Here is a 26,207-nt window from a genome sequence, read left to right as displayed (position 1 = left end):
TTAAAAAAAAAAAACGTGGACTAAGCCACTGAAGTTCCAAAAAGAGCACTAGCTTACCGATGCACCAAAAATATTAGACTTGTAAAAACCAAGGAGTTACTTCGCTTGCACGATAGTGGCCAGTTACCATTTTTTTAATAAGAAAAGATTCCAAATTTAGCAGTTTGTTAACAAAAAAAAAAAATATCGAGTTTACTTACCAAGAGGTCAGCAAAAAATTTACATTTTCAATTGGTCACCAAAACTTAAACGGCGCTCAGGGTAATTGTGTGGGCTGCCATACCAGCTAGTGGTCGCCTCCAGCTCATGTTAATCTAACGTGGTGTTAAAAAAGACCGAATATTATGAGAAATTGTCCTAAGGCAGCTCTGAAGTCCTGCACAGAAAAAAATTTCCGTAATTAAAGTAATGCTAAATTTAACTTATTTCTATTGGAAAAAAATTATTTGCTTGTAGTTAATTTTTATTATTTTTATCGAAATTTTCCACAGCTGAATGAAATCTTACTTTTTTTAAGTATGTCTCAAAAATTTTATGAAATAAACGTGAGGATAAAGTTCAATGACCGTATACATAAGTTCAATATGAAATAAAGCAAAAGAAAATTTTCGTACGATACCCAAAAATAGTATTGCTATTCATAGCAATTTTTTTTATAAATAAAATTTTGACACAATTTTCTATAGAAATAAAATTTTGACTAAATTTTCTATAGAAATAAAATTTTATAGAAAAAAATTTTCTATACAAACAAAATGTTAACAACATTTTTTAAAGCCATAAAATTTTGACACAATTTTTTATAGAAATAAAATTTTGACAAAATTTTCTATAGAAATAAAATTTTGACAAAATATTCTATAGAAATAAAATTTTGACAAAACGTTCTAAAGCAATCAAATTTGACAAAACTTTCTATAGAAATAAAATTTTGACAAAATATTCTATAGAAATAAAATTTTTACAAAATTTTCTATAGAAATAAAATTTTGACAAAATATTCTATAGAAATAAAATTTTTACAAAATTTTCTAAAGCAATAAAATTTTGACAAAATTTCTAAAGCAATATAATTTTGACAAAAATTTTCTATAGAAATAAAATGTTGACAAAATTTTCTATAGAAATAAAATTTTTAGAAAATTTTCTATAGAAAAAATCTTTGACAAAATTAAAAAAAATCTATAGAAAATTTGACAAAATTTTTTTTAGAAATAAAAGTTTGACAAAATTTTCTACGGAAATAAAATTTGACGAAATTTTCTATGAAAATAAAATTTTGGCAAAATTTTCTATAGAAATAAAGTTTTGAAAAAAAAATATCTATAGAAATAAAGTTTTGAAAAATGTTTCTATAGAAATAATATTTTGACAAAATTTCATATACAAAATAACATTTTGCCAAAATTTCCTATAGAAATAAAATTTTGACAAAGTTTTCTATGGAAATAAAATTTTGACAAAATTTTCTATAGAAATAAAATTTTTTCAAATAAAATTTTGACATTTTCTATAGAAATAAAGTTTCGAAAAAATTTTCTATAGAAATAAAATTTTGATAATACTTCCTATAGAAATAAAATTTTGATAATACTTCCTATAGAAATAAAATTTTGACAATACTTCCTATAGAAATAAAATGTTCACAAAATTTCCTATAGAAATAAAATGTTCACAAAATTTCCTATAGAAATAAAATTTTGACAAAATTTCCTATAGATATAAAAAATTTCCTATAGAAATAAAAGTTTGACAAAATTTTCTATGGAAATAAAATTTGACGAAATTTTCTATGAAAATAAGATTTTGACAAAATATTCTATAGAAATAAAATTTTGAAAAAAATTTCTATAGATATAAAGTTTTGAAAAAATTTCTAAAGAAATAAAATTTTGACAAAATTTTCTATAGAAATAAAATTTTAACAAAATATTCTATAGAAATAAAATTTTGACAAAATATTCTATAGAAATAAAATTTTGACAAAATTTTCTATAGAAATAAAATTTTAATAAAATAATGTTTTTTTCAAGGTCTTGGTCTAAATTTTGATAAAATTTTCAATTGAAATTAAAATTTTTATAAAATTTACTAAAGAAGTAAAATTTAGCAAAATATGTTTTTGTGTTTTTTTTGTATCTTTTTTCTTTTTGGCAACCATAGTCTTTATACGTTTGGGTTTAAGTAAGGTTGGCACTAAAATATACCATATATCCCTCGGAGAGTGTACAATTAAGCTGGTGTACCCGACTAGGGATTGTAATAAAAATCAAAATGCGGACTGATTGAATTTTTCTTTTTTTTTTTTTTAATTTATCAAAAATCGACCAACATAAAATAAATCTTTTAATAGCTTTTCAAAATATTTGAAAATGGATTATTCGATGTTGAGGATTGCAAAAGGTCAGCTACAGCTTTTGTGACAAACAGTCGGTGAATCGAAAAGACGATGTTTGAATTTTGCCTCCCTCCCTCCATCTCTTTTCTATAGAAATAAAATTTTCACAAAATTTTCTATGGAAATAAAATTTTGACAAAATTTTCTATAGAAATAAAATTTTGACAAAATTGTCTATAGAAATAAAATTTTTCTTAGAAATAAGATTTTAACAAAATTTTCTATGGAAATAAAATTTTGACAAAATTTTATATAGAAATAAAAATTTTCTATAGAAATAATATTTTGACAAAATTTTCTATAGGAATAAAATTTTGACAAAATTTTCTATAGAAATAAAATTTTGAGAACATTTTCTATAGAAGTAAAATACGTTTTTTTGGTAAACTTTTCTTCCAATTTTGGTAGATTATTTTTAGGTTGAGTGCCAACCGTGGTCTTAATAAGTTAGGGTTTAAGTGAGCTTGGCATACAAATGTACCAAATATCCGCAGAGCCACTTTGCCATTGAGCTAAACATGTGTTTTAATGCTATAGAGTTTAAAACACCATCATACGCTACACGAAGCGTCATCCCAGTCTATGTATCCACCCTAATAACTAAGTCTATAGCACACATAATATAACCACAAAAGAACAAACCACAATAACATGGCCACAACAACCACATCCACATGAACACCACCCAGACATTGACACAAACATTATCATCAACACCACAAATATCGTTGAGAGCCATCATGACTCTATTTAGGGATAATTTGCTGCTTTTGTCATTATCATTTTGAGATATTATCCCCAAAAACAAACAAACTAAATATGCATAAAATTTTATATAGATAATTAAAGCATTTTACAATTTCGAGCATATCAGAAATTTTTAATACAAATAATCAAAAATTGTATGACAACAAACTATTTATGTCATTTCGAAATCAAAAGATAATTATGATTTAATTATAATCGCTTATTAGTTTCATTGATTGTCTAAGTCTTTTAGAGTGTGAATAAATTAAATGGATGAATTGGAAATTCATTTATCATTGCAGCTATCACAGAAGAACCCGAATTTACCGAATACATAGAAAATGTTACAGTACCTGCTGGACGCAATATCAAATTGGCGTGTTCTGTTAAAAATTTAGGATCATATAAGGTAAGTGAAAAATTAAATAATTGAAAATTACAATTAATACTAAACTAATTAGGGGCCTGGGTATTCATTATATATTTATAATTATGAATTAATTTACCACCATAAGCTCAATATTAACTATCCAATTTCTAATTATCAAACCATTTTTCACATTTCCCATTAATCAATTTCATATAAAAAAATAAGCAATCACACCAAGGCGTTTGGGTAACAGAAATATATGGGCGCTCTTGGCGTATGAGTATTATAAATTATTTTAAATATCAATAAGGATGTCTAACATATACACATTTTAGTTCTTTATATAGTTTCCATCTGCTTCTTTGATACTACTTTTTATAGACCTATGGTTGAACTCAAACGACCAATAAAACACAGAGGGCACATCCAAGCGTATAATTACCGAAAATACATGAACCATTCTGGCGTATGAGTATTTAGAATTATTTCAAATACCGAACAAACATATATAAAATAATTAGAAATCAAATCTAACAAAAAAACTATACCAGCTCTTAAATTTTTTGTGATTTCAAGAGGGTCAAACCCATACGCTTATAAAGTTTTATTTGGAGATGGTTTATCAAAGGCTTTATAAAAAAAAAAAACATTAATATGGGTCAGTTTAGTCAGATCGATATGAAACAATTCGCGTGAAAGTTACCGTGATTTTAGCAGACGGACGGACATGTCTAGATGAACTCTAAATTTCACCAATATATAATTTATACTGTATGTGGTCTCAGACACAGTTGCCACTCTGACCAAAGACAACCTACCAAAATTGTTAGAATATTTTACCAAAAATCTACCAAATTAATAAAAAGTCTTATTTTTAAGTTTTTGACTTTGATCAATGGACTTTGATAGTATGACTTAGAACAAAAATTTAAATTTTTAATTATATTGAATTTATAGAAAATTTTGTCCAAATTTTAGTTTTATAGAAAAATTTTCAAAATTTTATTTCTATAGAATATTTTGCCAAAATTATATTTTTTAGAAAATTTTTTTCAAAATTTTATTGCATTAGAAAATTTTGTCAAAATTTTAGTTCTTTAGAAAATTTTGTCAAAATTTTAGTTCTATAGATTTTTTTTAAAATTTTATTTCTATAGACATTTTTGTCAAAATTGTATTTCTTTAGAAAATTTTGTCAAAATTTTATGTCTTTAGAAAATTGTAGTCAAAATTTTATTTCTTTAGAAAATTGTAGTAAAAATTGTATTTCTATAGAAATGTTTCTATAGAAATTTTTAATAGAAATGTTTCTCAAAATTTTATTTCTTTAGAAAAATTTGTCAAAATTTTAGTTCTATAGATTTTTTTTCAAAATTTTATTTCTATATTCTATAGAAATTTTTGTACAAATTTTAGTTCTATAGAAAAATTTTTCAAAATTTTACTTCTATAGAAAATTTTCTCCATTTGTCAAAATTTTATTTCTTTAGAAAATTTTGTCAAAATTTTAGTTCTATAGATTTTTTTTTTAATTTTATTTCTATAGAAATTTTTGTCAAAATTTTATTTGTTTAGAAAATTTTGTGAAAATTTTATTTCTTTAGAAAATTGTAGTCAAAATTTTATTTCTGTAGAAAATTGTAGTCAAAATTTTAGTTCTATGGAAAAATTGTTTATAATTTTTTTTTCTATTGAATATTTTGCCAAAATTTTATTTCTTTGGAAACGTTTGTCAAAATTTTATTTCTTTGGAAAATTTTGTCAAAATTTTAGTTATATAGAAAGTTTGCTCAAAATTTTTTTATACTTAAAATATTGTCAAAATTTTATTTCTATTGAAGATTTTGTCAAACTTTTATTTCTGTATAAAATTGAAGTAACTCTTGGAGAGGAATCTACCAAAACGTCAAGAATTCTACTTCTATAGAACATCTTGTCAAAATTTTATTTCTTTGGAAAATTTTGTCAACAAATTTTATTTCTATAGACAATTTTGTCAAAATTTTATTTCTTTAGGAAATTTTAGTCAAAATTTTATTTCTATAGAAAATTTTGTACAAATTTTTGCTTCTTTAGAAAATGTTGTCCATATTTTAGTTCTACAGAAAAGTTTCTCAAAATTTTACTGCTATAGAATATTTCTCAAAAGTTTATTTCTATAGGATATTTTGCCAAAAATTTTTTTCTTTAGAAAATTTTGTCAAAATTTTAGTTATATAGATTTTTTTTCATAATTTTATTTCTTTAGAAAATTTTGTCAAAATTTTAGTTTTATAGAATTTTTTTTTCAAAATTTCATTTCTATTGAATATTTTGTCAAAATTTTATTTCTTTAGAAATTTTTGTCAAAATTTTAGTTATATAGAAAATTTTCTCAACATTTTGTGTCTTTTGAAAATATTGTCTAAATTTTACTTCTATTGAACATTTTGTCAAACTTTTATTTCTGTATAAAATTGAAGTTACTCTTGGATGGGAATCTACCAAAATGTCAAGAATTCTATCAAACAGTAAAAAATCTACTATGTTTAATAGAATTCTGCCAACTGCGATTTCAGATCAATATTTTTATGAATTACAAACAGAATCTTTAATGTAAAAATCATATTTTTCATAGAAGATTACCTCAATTGTATATAATAATCACACCTAATAAAAACACGTGAGGCCTTGAGGCTTATAAATAGCTAAAATTATTTTAAATAATAAAACAAAACATCCATAAATAAATCAATCCCTTGCCTGAAACCAATTTTAGTAATCATCAAATTCATATATTCCATAATTATTATTATTTATAAGGTTACGTTTACACTAGGCAAATTTTTGGCCAAAAACGTTTTTCCAGGAACAATAATTTGTATTTTAAATTAATTTAAAATTTAAAAAGTATCCATAACTAAGAACATTTGGTTGTAAAAAATATTGGGATGTCACACCTAAGCGTATGAGTAACAAAAATACATTATCCCTGGTAGCGTATGAGTATTTCAAATTCTAAAAATCACCTCCATACAAATTAAATCGCAATAAAGCAAATCTATATTTGACATTTAATAAAAGTCTTTGCTTTCTATAAATATTATCATCCATTGCCTGATATCACATTTAATCATCCAATGTCCCCATTGAAAGTGAACTTCACAAAAAAAATCCTCATGATAAAAATAACCTTTACTCCTCCATTCAAAAGTAAGACACAAAGCTCTATCGTGAGCTCAGCTGCATATAAAGAGTGTCTTATTGTTGCAAGGAATCTTTAATAGTACGGAAATGACACGGAAAATAACAATAAAATGACAGTGTAGCGAATGATATAAGAATTGCAAAAAAAGGAACAGAAAATACAAACGCATATGCTCTGGCAAAAAAAAAAAACGCAAAACGAAAGCATCACCCTCTCCGGATAAGTGACAGACAAATGACAGTTGTCGTTCTCTGACAAAAATAAATAAAAATCGAAAAAAGTACGAAATTTCCAAACTATGCTATTTATACACGCATATATCAACTCTCAACGAATGTACATGAACATTCGATGTACGTTGTATATTTGTTTGATTGTCATTGCAAAAGACATCGCTATTTATTTGTAATCGTGAAAAGTGCACGAATATATCATAGGACTGATGATATTAAAGGCCAATAACAAAAAAATTAACGAAAATTTGGTAGTGCCACTTTGTAAAAAAAGGTGGCAAAATAATTTAAAGAAAAGTGGCACTCGGTTTTTATAAAAAATACAAAAATTCGTATTAAATGAGTTTTATGAATTTCTCTATGAAATTATGAAGTTGCGTTTTTTTAATTCGATCGAAATAAGCCCAACAAACATTTTATATATATTTCATTTCATAGGCTTATCTAATACAGAAGAAAAATCGTTGCATACTTTCAAGCGCCATAATTGTTTGCTTGCTAACACTACGGTGCGGGGACAACGTACCAAATTTGTAGTATCGGACTGATTAGTTTGATTTTATGTTGGGGCATCAATTGCATCCGTAATTTTAAAGGGATCCGGGTTCAAAATCTACAAAAACTACTGCACTAACAAAGAAATTGAGAAAGAAGCTGTTCAACGTGGTATAAAAATATCAAAAATATGTCATTTAGTGGCTTAACAAAACAGCGAAAATTTTGTCAATTTTTATGCAAAATTTGTCATTTTTCTATAGAATATTTAGTCAAAATATTACTTCACTTTTTTCTTCTGTAGAAATTTTTATCATATTTTTGTTTTTGACAATTTTGTCAAAACTTTTTTCTACAGGAAATTTTTTATGCAAAATTTTGTCAATTTTTTTCTGCAAAATTTTGTCAATTTTTTTTTGCAAAATTTTGTCAATTTTTTTAAGAAAATTTTTTGCAAATTTTTTTCTATAGGAAATCTCGTCAAAATTTTATTCCTAGAGAAAAATTTTTCAAAATTTTATTCCTAGAGAAAATTTGGTCATTTTTTGTTTTTGAAAATTTTGTCAATTTTTTTTTCTATAGAACATTTTGCCAATTTTTTTATGCAAAATTTTATCAATATTTTTCTTGTATAGAAAATTTTGTCGAAAGTTTATTTCAATGGAAAATTTTGTCAACATTTTATTTCATTTGAAAATTTTGTCAAAATTTTTTTCTTCTATAGAAATTTTTTATCATATTTTTGCTTTTGAAAATTCAAAATTTTTTCTATAAAAAAACTTTTTGCTATAAGAAATTTGGCCAACTTTTTTCTATACAAAATTTTGTCAACTTTATAGAAAATTTTGTCAAACTTTTTTCTTTAGGAAATATCGTCAACATTTTATTCCTGGGGAAACATTTTTCAAAATTTTATTCCTAGAGAAAATTTTTTCATTTTTTGTTTTTGAAAAATTAGTCAATTTTTTATACAAAATTTTTCATTTTTTCTATAGAAAATGTTGTCAAAATTTTAGTTTTATAGAAAATTTTGTCAAAATTTTATTTCGGTGGAAAATTTTATCAAAAATTTATTTCAATGGAAAATTTTGTCCAATTTTATTTCATTTGAAAATTTTGTAAAAATTTGTTCTTCGATATTAATTTTTATCATATTTTTGTTTTTGAAATTTTTGTCAAAACTTTTTTCTATAGGAAATTTTGTCAAATTTTTTATGCAAAATTTTGTAATTTTTTTTCATTACAAAACTTTGTCAAAATTTTTATACCCTGCTCCACACTGTGGAATTTTTATCATATTTTATCATATAGAATTAGCACTGTAGCTATGCATACAATATTTGGTTGAAATCGGTTCAGATTTAGATATAGCTCCAATATATAGCTTTCGGCCGATTTACACTCATATGACCACCGAGGCCCATTTTTTGCTCCGATTTAGTTTAAATTTTGCACAGGGAGTAGAATTAGCACTGTAGCTATGCATACAATATTTGGTTGAAATCGGTTCAGATTTAGATATAGCTCCCATATATAGCTTTCGCCCGATTTACACTCATATGACCACAGAGGCCAATTTTTAACTCCGATTTAGTTGAAGTTTTGCACAGAGAGTAAAATTAGCATTGTTGCTATGCGTGCCAAATTTGGTTGAAATCGGTTCAGGTTTAAATATAGCTCCCATATATATGTTTTTATGATTTCGACAAAAATGGTCAAAATACCAACATTTTCCTTGTAAAATCGCCACTGCTTAGTCGAGAAGTTGTAAAAATGACTCTAATTTTACAAAACTTCTAATACATATATATCAAGCGATAAATCATAAATAAACTTTTTCGAAGTTTCTTTAAAATTACTTCAGATTTAAACGTTTCCCATATTTTTTTACTAACATTGTGTTCCACCCTAGCGCATTAGCCGACTTAAATCTTGAGTCTATAGATTTTGTAGAAGTCTATCAAATTCTGTCCAGATCGACAAACCTCTATATATAGCATTTAACGGATGTGATATGGTATCGAACATTTAGATCTACAAAGTGGTGCAGGGTATAATATAGTAGGCCCCGCCCGACTTTAGACTTTCCTTACTTGTTTCTTCATATTTTTGTTTAGACTTTCCTTACTTGTTTCTTCATATTTGTGTTCTTGAAAATTTTGTCAAATTTTGTTTATTCAAATTTTTTTCTATAGATTTTTTTTTTAGGAAATCTCGTCAACATTTTTTATGCAAAATTTTGTAAAATTTTTTCATTACAAAATTTTGTCAAAACTTTTTTCTATAGGAAATTTTGTCAAATTTTGTTTATTCAAATTTTTTCTATAGAATTTTTTTCTTTAGGAAATCTCGTCAACATTTTTTTTTAAATTTTTTTCCAAGAGAAAATTTTGTCACTTTTTTCTACAGGAAATTTTGTAAAATTGTGTCAATTCAAATTTTTTTCTATAGATTTTTTTTTCTGTAGGAAATCTCGTCAACATTTTGTTTGTTTTTTAATTTTATTCCAAGAGAAAATTTTGTCCAAAATTTTTTTATGCAAAATTTTCTTTCTATAAAAAATGTTTTTCAAAATTTTTTTCTATAGGAAATCTCGTCAAAGTATTTTTCCTAGAAAAAAATCTTTTAAAATTTTATTTCTATAGAAAATTTTGTCAACATTTTATTCCTAGAGAAAATTTGCAAATAAAAAATTGCAAAATCTGAAATCCTACCAATCTACTAAGCCGTAAAAATTCTACCACTTTTGGTAAAATTCTAACAACTATGGCAACCGTGACTGCTACCCCTAATGTCATATTACACATACTGTCTTATGATAAATGGTCAAACAATCTACCACTACACAACGGTAGAAGAGTTACTGGCGAGTATAGAAAAAGTTAATGGTCTTTACATTTCCAGCAACAGTTATCGAAACAGATATTGATACTTCTAATGGCATATTACATCTACTGTCTTGAGTTATAATGATCCTTTGTGATATCAAATTGGAAGTTGTAGTACCTTGAATGTAGAATAACCACATCATCTAAATAGGGTATCCTATGTTACAGCCGTATAAACAGCAGTACAGTAGAATCTCTCAAACTTGGACACTTTGAAAACGGGACACCTCTCAGAAGTGGGCAACTGTAGTGAGACGTTTGACACATAAGAATTAAACTCTCATAACTGGACACACCCCAAATGTGGACAAATTGTTGGCGACAGAGGGTTTCCACTTGTCAGAGATTTCACTGTATCGATATCAAAGTGAATTCATTCAAAATTCATCCAGTGTAACTGGTAACTATTCCCCATATATATGTTCAGACACAAAAAAAAAACACACACACAAAAACATATTAAGGCACTGATTGTTATTACCGGTTGAAGTTGTACAAAAAACCCCATGGCAAAAAAATACTTCCCAATGAGATTCAAATAAGAGATGCAGTTATGTGTTTGTGCGTTTTGGTTTTTCTTGGTATTTTGCAAACCATTTACATATTGTCAATGTTAAATGTGGCACGACTTCACTCACATTGCCATGATGTATTCACTGTTGAGAGTCCTGTTGAATTCCCATTGCTGCATTCATTTTAATGTGACACATACTGCCACTGTCTGTCCGTCCGTCCGCCTGGTGGCAGGGGTTGCTAGGTCGTCTCTCTGTGATGTGTATGAGATAGATTTTCACCGTCATGGTCCCAGTTCCACCAAAATAAAATACTTCACACAGCCGTCTGGAGTGTATTTTATTTGGTGTGGTAAGATAAATGCCAATCCCTTCACTCTACATTGGAAGTCCTTTTTTTAATAAATCACATTCCACCATGAGTGAATTGAAGAGTAGTGGATTTTTTACGGTTTTCGTTTTTTTTTTTTTTTTTGTTTTTAATTTCGATATGCTCGGTATATTATTAATTTCTCGTTATTTTTTTATTTTATTTTTGTCAACGAGGGCAACCATTCACTCTTGTGAGTGTGAGCCTTAATGGTGTGGTGTAAATCTTTTATTTCAATAAGCATTTAACTTAACAACATTGCAATTTATATGGACAAAAGATTAATTGTCTGAAAGAGTCAGTCAGTCAGTCAGTCATATATGTGCAAAAGCTAAGTTTTGAGGAGATGAACTTAAAAAAAAATTATCACAATATTAAATTCTTTGAAAATATTTCTTTTTATTTAAGCCGCATTAAATATATTCTACTAGACTTATTTTATTTTTAAAATTATTATTAATTTTTTAAAGAATTTTGTTTAAAAAGAATTTTAAGGTTTAAAAAAATATGCCAAAAAATATCGTTAACCTGTCATCTCTAAGACATTCCCCAAAGAGAGGAATATTTTGCAAAATCTAGCAAAATATTAAGAATTCCACCAAACTACCAAATTAATTCTTCTAGACTTATTTTATTTTTAAAATTTTGAATTTTTTTAAAGAATTTTGTTTAAAAAATTTTTTGAGGTTTAAAAAATATGCCAAAAATATCGTTATCCTGTCATCTCTAAGACATTCCCCCATTTTCCCATATTGGGAATTACAAAATTTTATATTTTCTGATATTTCCTTAATATAAATATTAAAAACCTTAAATTTGGCAAACATTTCTCTTTAAAAATGCGTTTAACTTGAAATTTGATTTAAGTTCAAGAAAATTTCAATATTTTTGTTTTAAGAAAAATAAATTCTTGCGATTTGCGATTCCGAATATCGGAAAATGGGGGTTTATCGTAATAATTTTTTTCCCGAAAAATATTATTTTAAAAATAAAAATTTTTATTGTTTGAATTTTTGTAATTTGTATCACTATCCTTTTTTTGATTGAATTCATTTATTTGCTGGCTGAATGGAAAAAGTGAGTCTATTTTAATAATTTCTGTCAAGCAATGTCACATTTATATTTGTCATTGAAGCATTAAATTAATTTGTTGCTGACATTGCATCACCGAGAGTATGATGATGGAGTTGCTGACATTGTTAGTTGGTGGTCAGGTTAATGTGACGACATACAGGATATGTGAACGATGCTATTAACAAACATTTATTGGTTTTATTTGCACCATACGGGAATTATGAAAAATGATTCATGCATTTTTATTCAAGGGATTTATAAAGTTTATAAAAATTTCCAAGCGTGACATTTATCTGCGGCCAATTGTGTTTTTATATATATATATTTGTAATATTATTTATCAGATATCAAACGAGGGTCGTTGGTTTAATTAAAATTGTTAAATATATATAAAAGCAATATTTTCAACCTAAAATGTAATTAAAAAAACTTATTTTCAATTTTTATAAGGTTTTTCTATTGATAAATGAAATGTTTTTGCTTAATATCAGAAAAGAATATTAATCATTGCATCAAATGAAGTTTCTTTAAATGCGCTTGTATATATATTTATCTATATATAAAAAAGCATGACTGTATGCGTTACTTGGGTGCTGACTGAGCTACATGGCCCAGTAGTTAGTATGTTGGCTTACAAAACAGATGGTCCTTCGTTCAATTCTCTGTCCTGAAGAAAGATAAGGAAGAAAAAAAACACGTATTTATATAAGGCCAGGTCGAATCTTATTTGCTCTCCACATGGGATTGTCGTAACAAGTGTCGATGGAAAGGTATCTTAAAACTTCTTAGCATTGTCTTCTAAATTATAAGTTAGTCTATATGGAGTCTATATTAGATAAAAAATCGGATACCAATTTAAGGCACTTTAGTTCCTGGTCGGTTTATGCTGAATTTTTGTATGGCATTTAGAGAACATTTGTTGACAACGTACCACGTTAACCACTCGATCCAAAAAATATACCAAAATTTGAAGAAAATGTTGCCCAAAAAATACTAAATAAAAACAAGTATAAACGGCCGTAAGTTCGGCCAGGCCGAATCTTATGTACCCTCCACCATGGATTGCGTAGAAACTTCTACGAAAGACTGTCATCCACAATCGAATTACTTGGGTTATGGTATCTTAAATCGTTTTCTAAATTGTGAGTTAGTCCATACGTGGTATACATTAGAAAAAAAATGTGTAGGTAAGCCTTCAAATAATTACGGATCGATATGGACTTTTGCACGGTACGTAGGGAGCCAGAATTGACATATGGGGGTCGCTTATATGGGGGCTATATACAATTAGTGATATGGATCTGAGGGCTATATATAACTATAAACTGATATGGACCTAGCTAGGCATGGTTGTTAACGGCCATATACTAGCACAATGTACCAAATTTCAACTGACTCCGATGAAATTTGCTCCTCCAAGAGGCTCCAAAACCAAATCTCGGGATCGGTTTATATGGGGGCTATATGTGATTATAGACTGATATGGACCACTTTTGGCATGGTTGTTAAATATCATATACTATACGCGTACAAAATTTCAACCAGATCGGATAAATTTTGCTTCTCCAAAAGGCACCGGAGGTCAAATCTGGGGATCGGTTTATATGGGTGCTATATATAATTATGGACTGATATGAACCAATTCCTGCATGGTTGTTGGATACCATAAAGGGTGATACGGTCAAAATTTGGTCAAGGGAAAACGCGTGTAAATCGGTGAAATCGTTTATTTAAAAAATCAAATTAAATTTCCTTTTCAAGTTCAATTAGTATAAAATTCAGGAAAAATATTCAGTTAGGCTTTCGCTTTTCCAAATCCGAATTGCCGGGCCTCACGCTTGACACCTGCCATCAGATTTTGTACAGCCACCTTGTCCACCTTCTTCGCCGCAGAAAGCCAGTTTGCCTTGAACTGCTGCTCGTCCTTAGCAGTTTTTTTGGTCTTCTTTAGGTTCCGCTTGACAATAGCCCAGTATTTCTCAATTGGGCGGAGCTCTGGCGTGTTGGGAGGGTTCTTGTCCTTGGGAACCACCTGCACGTGTTGGCGGCGTACCACTCCATGGCCTTTTTACCGTAATGGCAAGATGCCAAATCCGGCCAAAACAGTACGGAACAACCGTGTTTCTTCAGGAAAGGCAGCAGACGTTTATTCAAACACTCTTTCACGTAAATTTCTTGGTTGACAGTCCCGGAAGCTATGAAAATGCTGCTTTTCAAGCCACAGGTACATATGGCTTGCCAAACCCGATATTTCTTTGAGAACTTTGACAGTTTTATGTGCTTGAAAATATCTGCTACCTTTCCCCTTCCTTTTGTCGTATAAAACTCCTGTCCCGGAAGCTGCTTGTAGTCGGCTTTGACGTAGGTTTCGTTGTCCATTACCACGCAGTCAAACTTCGTCTGCATCGTCGTGTACAGCCTCCGGGATCGCGCTTTGGCCGTCGTATTTTGTTTATCATCGCGATTTGGAGTCACTACCTTCTTGTAAGTCGATAGTCCGGCTCGGTTTCTGGCTCGATGCACGGTTGTAGACGATACACCCAGCTTATTTGCGGCATCTCGGAGAGAGAGGTTAGGGTTTCGCTTGAAACTACCGGCAACTCTCTTTGTCGTCTCAGCCGCTTCCGGTTTTCGATTTCCCCCCGATACAGACTTCCTGGCTGTCGACAAACGTTCCCCAAACACTTTAATTACATTTGTAACGGTTGATTTGGCGACTTTAAGCGATTTTGCCAGCTTTGCGTGCGAGTAGCTCGGATTTTCGCGATGCGCGAGCAAAATTTTGATACACTGCTCTTCTTGCTTGGACGGCATTTTGACAACTGAAGAGTGAATTCCAAAATCAAAATAGGAGCAACATTCTACACACACACACCTTCAAAATGAGGGGTGTTCAGGTTTTTTAAATGCAAAACTGAAAGAAATACGTCAAGTTTATATTGACCAAATTTTGACCGTATCACCCTTTATACTAACATCACATACCAAATTTCAACCGAGTCGGATGAATTTTGCTCTTCCAAGGGGCTCCGGAGGTCAAATCTGGGGATCGGTTTATATGGGGGCTATATATAATTATGGACCGATGTGGACCAATTTTTGCATGGTTGTTAGAGACCATATACTAACACCATGTACCAAATTCCAGCCGGATCGGATGAAATTTGCTTCTCTTAGAGGCCTCGCAAGCCAAATCGGGGGATCGGTTTATATGAAGGCTATATATAATTATGGACCGATGTGGACCACTTTTTGCATGGTTGTTAGAGACCATATACTAACACCATGTACCAAATTTCAGCCGGATCGGATGAAATTTGCTTCACTTAGAGGCCTCGCAAGCCAAATCGGGGGATCGGTTTATATGGGGGCTATATATAATTATGGACCGATGTGGACCAATTTTTGCATGGTTGTTAGAGACCATAGACTAACACCATGTACCAAATTTCAGCCGGATCGGATGAAATTTGCTTCTCTTAGAGGCCTCGCAAGCCAAATCGGGGGATCGGTTTATATGGGGGCTATATATAATTATGGACCGATGTGAACCATTTTTTGCATGGTTGTTAGAGACCATATACTAACACCATGTACCAAATTTCAGCCGGATCGGATGGAATTTGCTTCACTTAGAGGCCTCGCAAGCCAAATTTGGGGGTCCGTTTATATGGGGGCTATACGTAAAAGTGGACCGATATGGCCCATTTGCAATACCATCCGACCTACATCAATAACAACTACTTGTGCCAAGTTTCAAGTCGATAGCTTGTTTCGTTCGGAAGTTAGCGTGATTTCAACAGACGGACGGACGGACGGACGGACATGATCAGATCGACTCAGAATTTCACCACGACCCAGAATATAGATACTTTATGGGGTCTTAGAGCAATATTTCGATGTGTTACAAACGGAATGACAAAGTTAATATACCCCCCATCCTATGGTGGAGGGTATAAAAAAATCCTATTTTACAGTTTTTGATTTCAATATTTTGCGAAATTTTTTTCTATAGAAAATTTTGTCAACATTTTATTCCCATAGAAAATTTTGTCAAAATTGTATTCCTAAAGAAAAGTGTTTTTCAAAATTTTATTTCGATAGAAAATTTTGTTAAAATTTTATTTTTACGGAAAACTTGCGAATTTTTTTCTATAGAAAATTTTGTCCAATTTTGTTCCTATTGAAAAATTTTTCAAAATTTTATTCCTAAAGAATCATTTTTTCAAAATTTTATTTCGATAGAAAATTTTGTCAAAATTTTATTTCGATAGAAAATTTTGTTAAAATTTTATTTCTATGGAAAATTAGTAATGCCTTTTAGATGGAGAGGAATATTTTGCAAAATCTAGCAAAATACCAAGAATTCTAGCAATCTACCAAACAGTAAAAAATCTACAATTTTTCGTAGAATTCTCACAACTGTGACAACCATGCAATGTACCCAAAATTTTGACAACCATGCAATGTACCCCAAATGTTAATATGGTTCGGATGAAATTTTCTATTTAAATAATTACGAACCATTACGAACATTTTAGCAAAAAAAAAAATGTTATATGTATTTTTTGATTTCTACACTCAAAAAAAAAAAAAAAGTAAACTCTCTATTTCACTAAAGCCAATTTAACTTTATTTTAGTTCATGGAATTATTATGTTTGGAGAAAGTTTCCTTTACTCTAATAATTTTTTGCGTAAGTTAGTTAAATTAATTAAAACCGAGGAAAAAAATATACACAAATGAAGCATAAAGATTAACTAAATTCGTGTCTTCCACAAAATAGTTCAGTTTTTCTTTAAATTTGCAAATTTTACTACAAATACGTTCATCATGAACTTCGTATGTCATTAAAGACATTCTTGCAATTTTGAACTCCAAAATTTTCTTTGAAACTACAAATTTTTCTTTAACAAGTGAAAAAACTTAATTATGTGTAATAAATTTTCTTGAATTTGTCGAAAAATATTTACTTATTTTAATGACATCAGCGTGATGCCAGCGTTTGTAATACTGTTCACTTAAAATTTTTTAAAAATATTCAAAATTTTCTAAAATTAACCAAAATTTTTCTTCCTGGTGGGTTCACTGTTTTTTCAGTGTATGTTTTGCGATTTTTGTTTTCTATAGAAAATGTTGTTAAAATTTTATTCTTATTGAAAATTTTGTCAAAATTTTATTCCTAAAGAATCATTTTTTCAACATTTTATTTCGATAGAAAATTTTGTCAAAATTTTATTTCGATAGAAAATTTCGTTAAAATTTTATTTCTATTAGTAATGCCTCTTAGATGGAGAGAAATATTTTGCAAAATCTAGCAAAACATCCAGAATTCTTCCAATCTACCAAACAATACAAAATCTATCATTTTTGGTAGAATTCTCCCAAGTGTGGCAACCGTGCAATGTATCCCAAATTTTAATATGGGTCGGATGAAATTTTCTATATAAATATTTATGAACCAATGTTAGCTTAATTATCAGAAAGCTTACAATAAAATCAGCTTTTCCAACTGGCTCCAGAAGATATATTTGGGGAACAGGTTAATATGGGGGTTATACCTAAAAGTGGTCCGATTTTCAATACCGTGCGACCTACATTAATAAGAATAACTTGTGTAAAGTTCAAACCGTTTTGTTCAGAAGATTGAGTGATTTCAACAGACGAACTGATGAATGGACATCATTAAATCGGCTCTGAATTTCATCACGGCCAAGTAAACATAATTTATAGATCTGAGACCAATACAAACCAAAAGTGAAAAATCCAAAAAATTCCATTGCAATAAAAATGTTATAGGGAAGGTGCATTTAGCAAGAAAATGAAAATAATCTCGAGCTGTATTTAACTTTTTTTCAAAGAGGTCCAAATTGATCACAAAATGCATATACTATTCTTCCAAATCTACTTTTTTTACTGGGAAAAAATGTTCGTGGTTTAAAATTTAGTAATTTTTTTGTGTGCCTAAACACAACCAACAATTATACACAAAAAAATTTGGAAGTTGTTATAAACGCACACCTTTAAAATCACTTCCAAAAATGTACTCCCAAAGATGTTCTTTATTTTAATAACACAGGATTTTCTTTTAACCCTTTCACTACCGAAATAAATCTAATGTTAACAACTATATTTTTATATCCTTCACCACTACTGTGGTACAGGGTATAATAAGTTTGTGCATTTGTATGTAACGCCAAGAAGAAGTAATCATAGACCAACCTTTTAGTATACGGATCGGCTTAGAATTAAATTCTGAGTCGATTTAGCGATGTCCGTCTGTCTGTCTGTCTGTCCGTCTGTCTGTTGATGTATTTTTGTGTGCAAAGTACAGCTCGCAGTTTTAGTCCGATTGTCCTAAAATTTGGTACAGGGTCCTGTTTCAGCTCAAAGACGATCCCTATTGCTTTTGGAAAAAATCGGTTCAGATTTAGATATAGCTGCCATATATATTTTTCACCGATCTGGTCATAATTGGCGTATATAAACCGATCTTCCTCAAATTCCGTACATCCGAATATTTTATGGGTCTCGAATTTACACTCATATGACCACAGAGGCCAATTTTTAACTCCGATTTAGTTGAAATTTTGCACAGGAAGTAGAATTAGCATTGTAGCCATGCGTGCCAAATTTGGTTGAAATCGGTTCAGATTTAGATATATCTCCCACATATAGCTTTCGCCCGATTTACACTCATATGACTACAGAGGCCAATTTTTAACTCCGATTTTGTTGAAATTTTGCACAGGGAGTAGAATTAGCATTGTAACTATGCTTGCCAAATCTGGTTGAAATCGGTTCAGATTTAGATATATCTCCCATATATAGCTTTCGCCCGATTTACACTCATATGACCACAGAGGCCAATCTTTAACTTCGATTTAGTTGAAATTTTGCACAGGGAGTAGAATTAGCATTGTAGCTATGCGTGCCAAATTTGGTTGAAATCGGTTCAGATTTAGATATATCTCCCATATATAGCTTTCGCCCGATTTACTCTCATATGACCACAGAGGCCAATTTTTAACTCCGATTTAGTTGAAATTTTGCACAGAGAGTAGAATTAGTATTGTTGCTATGCGTCCCAAATTTGGTTGAAATCGGTTCTGATTTAGATATAGCTCCCATATATATGTTTTTCTGATTTCGAAAAAAATGGTCAAAATACCAACATTTTCCTTGTAAAATCGCCACTTCTTAGTCGAAAAGTTGTAAAAATGACTCTAATTTTCCTAAACTTCTAATACATATATATATCGGGCGATAAATCATAAATAAACTTTTGCGAAGTTTCCTTAAAATTGCTTCAGATTTAAATGTTTCCCATATTTTTATACCCACCAACATAGAATGGTGACGGGGGTATAATAAGTTTGTCATTCCGTTTGTAACGCATCGAAATATCGATTTCCGACTATATAAAGTATATATATTCTTGATCAGGGAGAAATTCTAAGACGATATAGCCATGTCCGTCTGTCTGTCTGTCTGTCTGTCTGTCTGTCTGTCTGTCTGTTGTAATCACGCTACAGTCTTCAATAATAAAGCAGTCGTGCTGAAATTTCGCACAAACTCGTCTTTCGTCTGCAGGCAGGTCAAGTTCGAAGATGGGCTATATCGATGCAAGTTTTGATATAGTCCCCATATAAACCGACCTCCCGATTTGGGGTCTTGGGCTTATAAAAACCTTAGTTTCTATACAATTTGCCTGAAATTGGAAATCTAGAGGTACTTTATGACCACAAAGAGGTGTGCCAAAAATGGTGAGTATCGGTCCATGTTTTGGTATAGCCCCCATATAGACCGATCTCCCGATTATATTTCTAGGGCTTCTAGAATCGATAGTTTCTATCCAATTCGCCTGAAATTGGAAATTTAAAGGTATTTTAGCACCACAAAGAGGTGTGCTAAAATTAGTGACTATCGGTCCAGGTTTTGGTATATCCCCCATATAGACCGATTTCCCGATTTTATTTCTTGGGCTTCTAGAATCCGTAGTTATTATCCAATTTGGTTGAAATTTGAAATCTAGAGGTATTTTAGGACCATAAAGAGGTGTGCTAAAATTGGTGAGTATCGGTCCAGGTTTTGGTATATCCCCCATATAGACCGATTTCCCGATTTTATTTCTTGGGCTTCTAGAATCCGTAGTTATTATCCAATTTGGTTGAAATTTGAAATCTAGAGGTATTTTAGGACCATAAAGAGGTGTGCTAAAATTGGTGAGTATCGGTCCAGGTTTTGGTATATCCCCCATATAGACCGATCTCCCGATTTGGGGTCTTGGGCTTATAGAATCCGTAGTTTTTATCCAATTTGCTTGAAATTGGAAATCTAGAGGTATTTTAGAACAATAAAGAGGTGTGCCGAAAATGGTGAGTATCGGTCCATGTTTTGGTATAGCTCCCATATAGACCGATCTCCCGTTTTTACTTCTTGGCCGTCTAAAATCTGTAGTTTTTATCCAATTTGCCTGAAATTAGAAATCTAGAGGTATTTTAAAACCATAAAGAGGTGTGCTGAAAATGATGAGTATCGGACCATGTTTTTATATAGCCCCCATATAGACCGATCTTCAGATTTTAATCCTTGGCTTATAGAAACCGTAGCTTTTATCGAACTTGCCTCAAATTGGAAATCTAGAAGTATTTTAGGACTATAAAAATGTATGCCGAAAATGGTGAGTATAGGTCCATGTTTTGATATAGCTATCAGATAGACCGATCTCCCGATATTACTTTTTGGGCTTCTAGAAACCGTAATTGTTGTCCACTTTGCCTGAAATCGAAAATCTGGGGGTTTTTAGGAATACAAATAGGTGTGCAAGAAATGATTCTATTTTTTAGGTTTCTGGAATCCGTAGTTTTTATCCACTTTGCCTGAAATGAGAAATCTACAGGTATTTTAGGACCTTAAATATGAGAGCCGAAAATGGCGTGTATTGGTCCATGTTTTGGTTTATATCCCAAATAGACCGATCTCCCGATTTTACTTCTTGGGCTTTTAGAAACCATAGTTTTTATCAAATTTGCATGAAATTTTTAATCTAGAAGTATTTTAGGAACATAAAGAGGTGTGCCGAAAATGGTGAATATCGGTCCATGTGTACTGATAATGAAAATTGCTTAAAACTGAATTATAGTTTCCAGATTTTACATCTGGTAATCTACAGATGTAAGATTTTAAATCAAGGCGTTATTTCATTTTCATTTCATTTGCACACGATGTTTATGATTCCTCTAAAACTCAAACAAATATGGTTCTTATAAATCCAGAATCTGATCTAGTCTTCATAGGTAAAATCTTTGAATTTATCTTCGGGAAGTGTACTGGTTGAACTGATCTGCTTGTTTTTACTAACATTGTGTTCCACCCTAGTGCATTAGCCGACTTAAATTTTGAGTCTATAGATTTTGTAGAAGTCTATCAAATTCTGTCCAGATCAAGTGATATTTAAATGTATTTATTTGGGACAAACCTTTATATATAGCCCCCAACACATTTGACGGATGTGATGGTATCGAAAATTTAGATCTACAAAGTGATGCAGGGTATAATATAGTCGGCCCCGCCCGACTTTAGACTTTCCTTACTTGTTTCTTCTGTTTTTACAGCATGTAGAACAAAAATTGTCATTTTGAGAACCTACCTCAATTACTTCAAGAGCTATATGAGCTTGTTCTGAAAATTTAATTCTTGAATTGTGACCAAATGGCCTTACGAAAATAAGCGCTATTTGGCCTATATCTTTTACAGTGTGAGAAAAAAAAAATAAAAAAAAAGAACCCGTAAAAGTATCAGCTATAGTTTTTTTATAAATGTCCATATAGTAAATTGTCTTAAATTTTTTGTATTTTTCGTTTATTGTTAAAGAAGTTAATAAAAATGTATTTTACCCCCATTTTCATTAAGCTCCGTTAGTGCTAAGTTAGCTAACGAACTTTTAAACCGTGATATCTACATATCTGCCATCTTGCGTATATATTCCATATGCCAGTTACAAACTTAACTGCTGAAGATTTTTCAGTTAATGTTAACCAGAGAAAAGATATTTCTATTTTTTTGTTTTTTCTGTTAACCGCCAGGTAAAGCCTAACGGAGCTACATGAAAATGGCCGTTAGTGTTCAGCAATATGGGAAAAAATGTATAGCTTATTTAGATTAAAGCCTCTACTTTAAAATAACATCAAGAAATATATAGAAACTAAGTGGGAAAATAGAATTTGGTATCTTTTTCGAATGTCCTTCTAGGTGGACATCGGAAGTGAAAGGGTTAATTCAATTTTTTATAACTAGTTTTTTTTCATATTTTATTTATTTATTTTTTGGTAATTTTAACTTTTTTGTTGCAAATGGACTAAAAACAGACTAACAAGTAATAAAATGGTACAAATAATTTAAATTTTGTCGAAAAAAAATGTTAAATACTTTCTAGAAAATTTGCGAATTTTTGAAAATAAACGTAGCAGATAAGCGTAAGAATTCATTAAAATTCATACAAAATTATAAAAATTATTAAAAATTATATATTATAGTAGTGAAAGGGTTGATTGAATTTTTTCTAACTCGTTATTTTTCATATTTTATTTATTTTTTTTTTTTTTTGGTAATTTAATTAATTAAATTTTTTATAACTCGTTTTTTTCATATTTTATTTATTTATTTTTTGGTAATTTTAACTTTTTTGTTGCAAATGGACTAAAAACAGACCAACAATTAATAAAATGGTACAAATTATTTAAATTTTGTCGAAAAAAAAATGTTAAATACATTCTAGAAAATTTGCGAATTATTAAAAATAAACGTAGCAAATAAGCGTTAGAATTCATTAAAATTCATACAAAATTATAAAAATTATTTATTTGGCAAAATATCACAAAATTTTTTAATTCACATCCAAAATACTAAATTCGGATCACAGTAATGCAAATAAATTGCAACGGCTGTTGAAATGGTTTACATCCGTCCTAAGACAAGCCCATGTTAAATTCATCGCCTCTCTTCCAATATTGCACCACTTCCGGATCCAAAAAGAACATTTTCACTACTTTTTTGGCGACGCTTTTTTTCCTGGGGACATAAATAAAAATTGAAAATACAAGAAAATCAAAAACGATCTTGTTTGCGTTCTTCTAAATCCATATTCTTACATTTTTTCTATTGAAGGTTTGGTTAGGTTAGGTAAGGTGGCAGCCCGATGTATCAGGCCCACTTAGACTATTCAGTCCATTGTGATACCACATTGGTGAACTCCTATCTTTTTTCTATTGAAGCTCTTGTTTTAAATAATTTATTCTTTTTTTTTTTAATAAAATTGATTTCATTTTCTTTTTGAGTGTGAAATATCCTGTGTTTTTGTATTTCTTTATTTTCTTTTAATTTCATTTTATTTTAAAGCCTTAAATGATACAAAAATCCACAAAAGAGAGTTAGGCCACTAGACGTTATTATTATTCTGTTTTCAATTCAGGCTAAACACAAAAATGGAAACGGAAACAACAGCAACTGATAACACGAAAGCTAACATAGACATAAACCCACAAACTGAGACATACATACACATCTGGACAATGCACAATGCAAGCACAAATGTTGTCTACGACTATTCACGATACAATGAAATAAAAATGAAAAACAAAAAAAATGGTTTTTAGTATGTGCGTTAGCCAGAATAACTACAAAGCATTGCTGTTGGTCTCTAGTGGGAATACTATGCGTATAGTCGCATACACACATACACTAATTCACATATATATATAGGAATACAATAAGCCACAAGAAATAAACCAACTAAGCCAATATATGTAATAATCATCTGCCTTTTTGGTTGTATGTGTATGCGTGTGAAGAGAGAGAGAGAGAGAGAGAGAGAGAGAAAAGAAAAGTCCTGTAGCCAAGGAAGATATAGTGTAAAGGGGCATCTTTTTTCTTCTTTGTTCTATATTTCATTTTATTTCTTTGGCTGATGGCCACTATGCCTGCATACCAAATATCCCAATAGTGAGACTCGACACAATTGTTGCAGATATGTTCCAGTTTGTGAATTTTGCTCTATGCGAATTCTCTATACTCCAGCTAACATGGTGCAACAATTTGAGAGCATGGGTTCCCTTTTAGCCATTTCAGTTTTTCGTTATGGCTAATTTGTGAATAGGAAAGAAAAAAAAAAACAAAAAACCAAAAAAAAGAACACCCTCTTTCCATTTGGGACCACAAATAAAACTAATTTAAATTGTTAAAGAAATTTTCTTTAAGGATACAAATGTTGCCATTAAATTTTCTATAGTTATACAGGTTCAAACAATTTTATTTTATTTTTTTATTCATTCATTTTTCTACAACCGAACAATTCACAAAGGATGTTGTTATATAATCTTGTGGATGGGATGTGTGTCTGAGCATAATTCTCCTATAAGTTCTTCACAATTTATCCCTGCTCCTTTTCGTAGAAAATTTACAATTGTTGCGAAAACACCACTAGTGTTTTATGGCATATTTTATTTGTTACAAAACTGCGATAATATACTGCCAAGAAATAGAGACAGCATGAAGACTTTGAATGGGGAAGAAATTATTGTTTTTTTATTTATTTCAGTATTTCGATATTGTTTAGCCACCAATTTGTTCTGTCTGGACATTAATAAGTTAGTTCAGCTATAAATAGATAGAAATGCGAACCAGATTTGTTGTTTGTTTGAACTTCAATAATGGTCCTGATTTACTTTAATTTGTATTTTTTGTTTTTTTTTTTTCCATCCAATTTAATCAAAGAGTTGACTTTTTGATTTTCTCACCTTTTGAAAATTTTTACAAATCGAATTTTCGGGTTTTCGCCTTTTTTGAAATTGAAAACAAGCACGGAAAGTCTAAAGTCGGGCGGGGCCGACTATACTTTACTTTGTAGATCCACATTTTCGACGTAGTATATATGCACCCAGAGAAAGAATATGATGCCCTGCTACACTAAAAGAAAAAAAACTTTACTCGGATCAAAAGATTTTGGCCTTCCCTTAAGGATTTTGGTATTGATTCCGAACCAAAGATGAGGTTTCTTTAAATTAAATACATTTTGTTAGGGACCTATCTACACTGAAAAAACAGTGAACCCACCAGGAAGAAAACTTTCGGTTAATTTTAGAAAATTTGAATATTTGTAGAAAATTTTAACTAAACAGTTTTACAAACGTTGGCATCACGCCGATGTCATAAAAATAAGTAAATATTTTTCGACAAATACAAGAAAATTGATTAGACATAACTAAGTTTTTTCACTTGTTAAAGAAAATTTTGTAGTTTGAAGAAAAAACTTGGAGTTTATAATTGCAAGAATGTCTTTAGTGACAGACGAAGTTCACGATGGACGCATTTTTGGTAAAATTTACAAAATGAAATTCTGAACTATTTTATGGAAGACACGAATTTAGTTAATCTTTATGCTTCATTTGAGTATATTTTTTTCCTCGAGTTTAGTTAATTTAACTAACGAACACAAAAAAGTATTAGAGTAAAGAAAACTTTCTCCAAACATAATATTTCTATGAACTAAAATAAAGTTAGATTGGCTTTAGTGAAATAGAGAGTTCACTTTTTTTAGTGTACCTTTAAATCCAATCCCCAAATATAGGGACCTATCTACTTTTTAATAAAATCCCCAAAATAAGCCTTAGCCTATACTTGAAGCGGTTTTATCTTAAATCGAAAGATTCAATATTTCAGTTAATTTAAAGATGCTTTTTTTAAATCAAAAAGAGTTTTCTTTATTTTAAGGAAAATTTGCCTTAGCTTAAACACATATGTCTTTTATGGAGGAACGCGAAAATTTTTCAAATTTGTTTCCAAAATTTAATAAAAACCAAACAAGTATATACGGCCGTAAGTTCGGCCAGGCCGAATCTTATGTACCCTCCACCATGGATTGCATAGAAACTTGT

The 26,207-nt window shown here is 29.9% G+C and overlaps 1 protein-coding gene across 1 annotated transcript in view; it reads left to right on the top strand.

Annotated features, from left to right (window-relative positions):
- Positions 1-11,018, top strand: part of LOC142224432 (uncharacterized) — a 51,901-nt gene extending 40,883 nt beyond the window's left edge. Inside the window, exons 2-3 of the mRNA XM_075294205.1 lie at positions 3,448-3,554; positions 10,851-11,018. Coding sequence (XP_075150320.1) covers positions 3,448-3,554; positions 10,851-11,018 — 275 coding nt within the window. The remainder of the gene's footprint in view (positions 1-3,447; positions 3,555-10,850) is intronic.
- The last annotated feature ends 15,189 nt before the right edge of the window (positions 11,019-26,207 follow it).

The sequence above is a fragment of the Haematobia irritans genome, chromosome 2 (assembly GCF_050003625.1).
Source record: "Haematobia irritans isolate KBUSLIRL chromosome 2, ASM5000362v1, whole genome shotgun sequence".
Taxonomy (NCBI): Eukaryota; Metazoa; Arthropoda; class Insecta; order Diptera; family Muscidae; genus Haematobia; species Haematobia irritans.
Note: the sequence above shows the minus strand (reverse complement) of the source record. Positions and strands in the feature narration are given on the sequence as shown.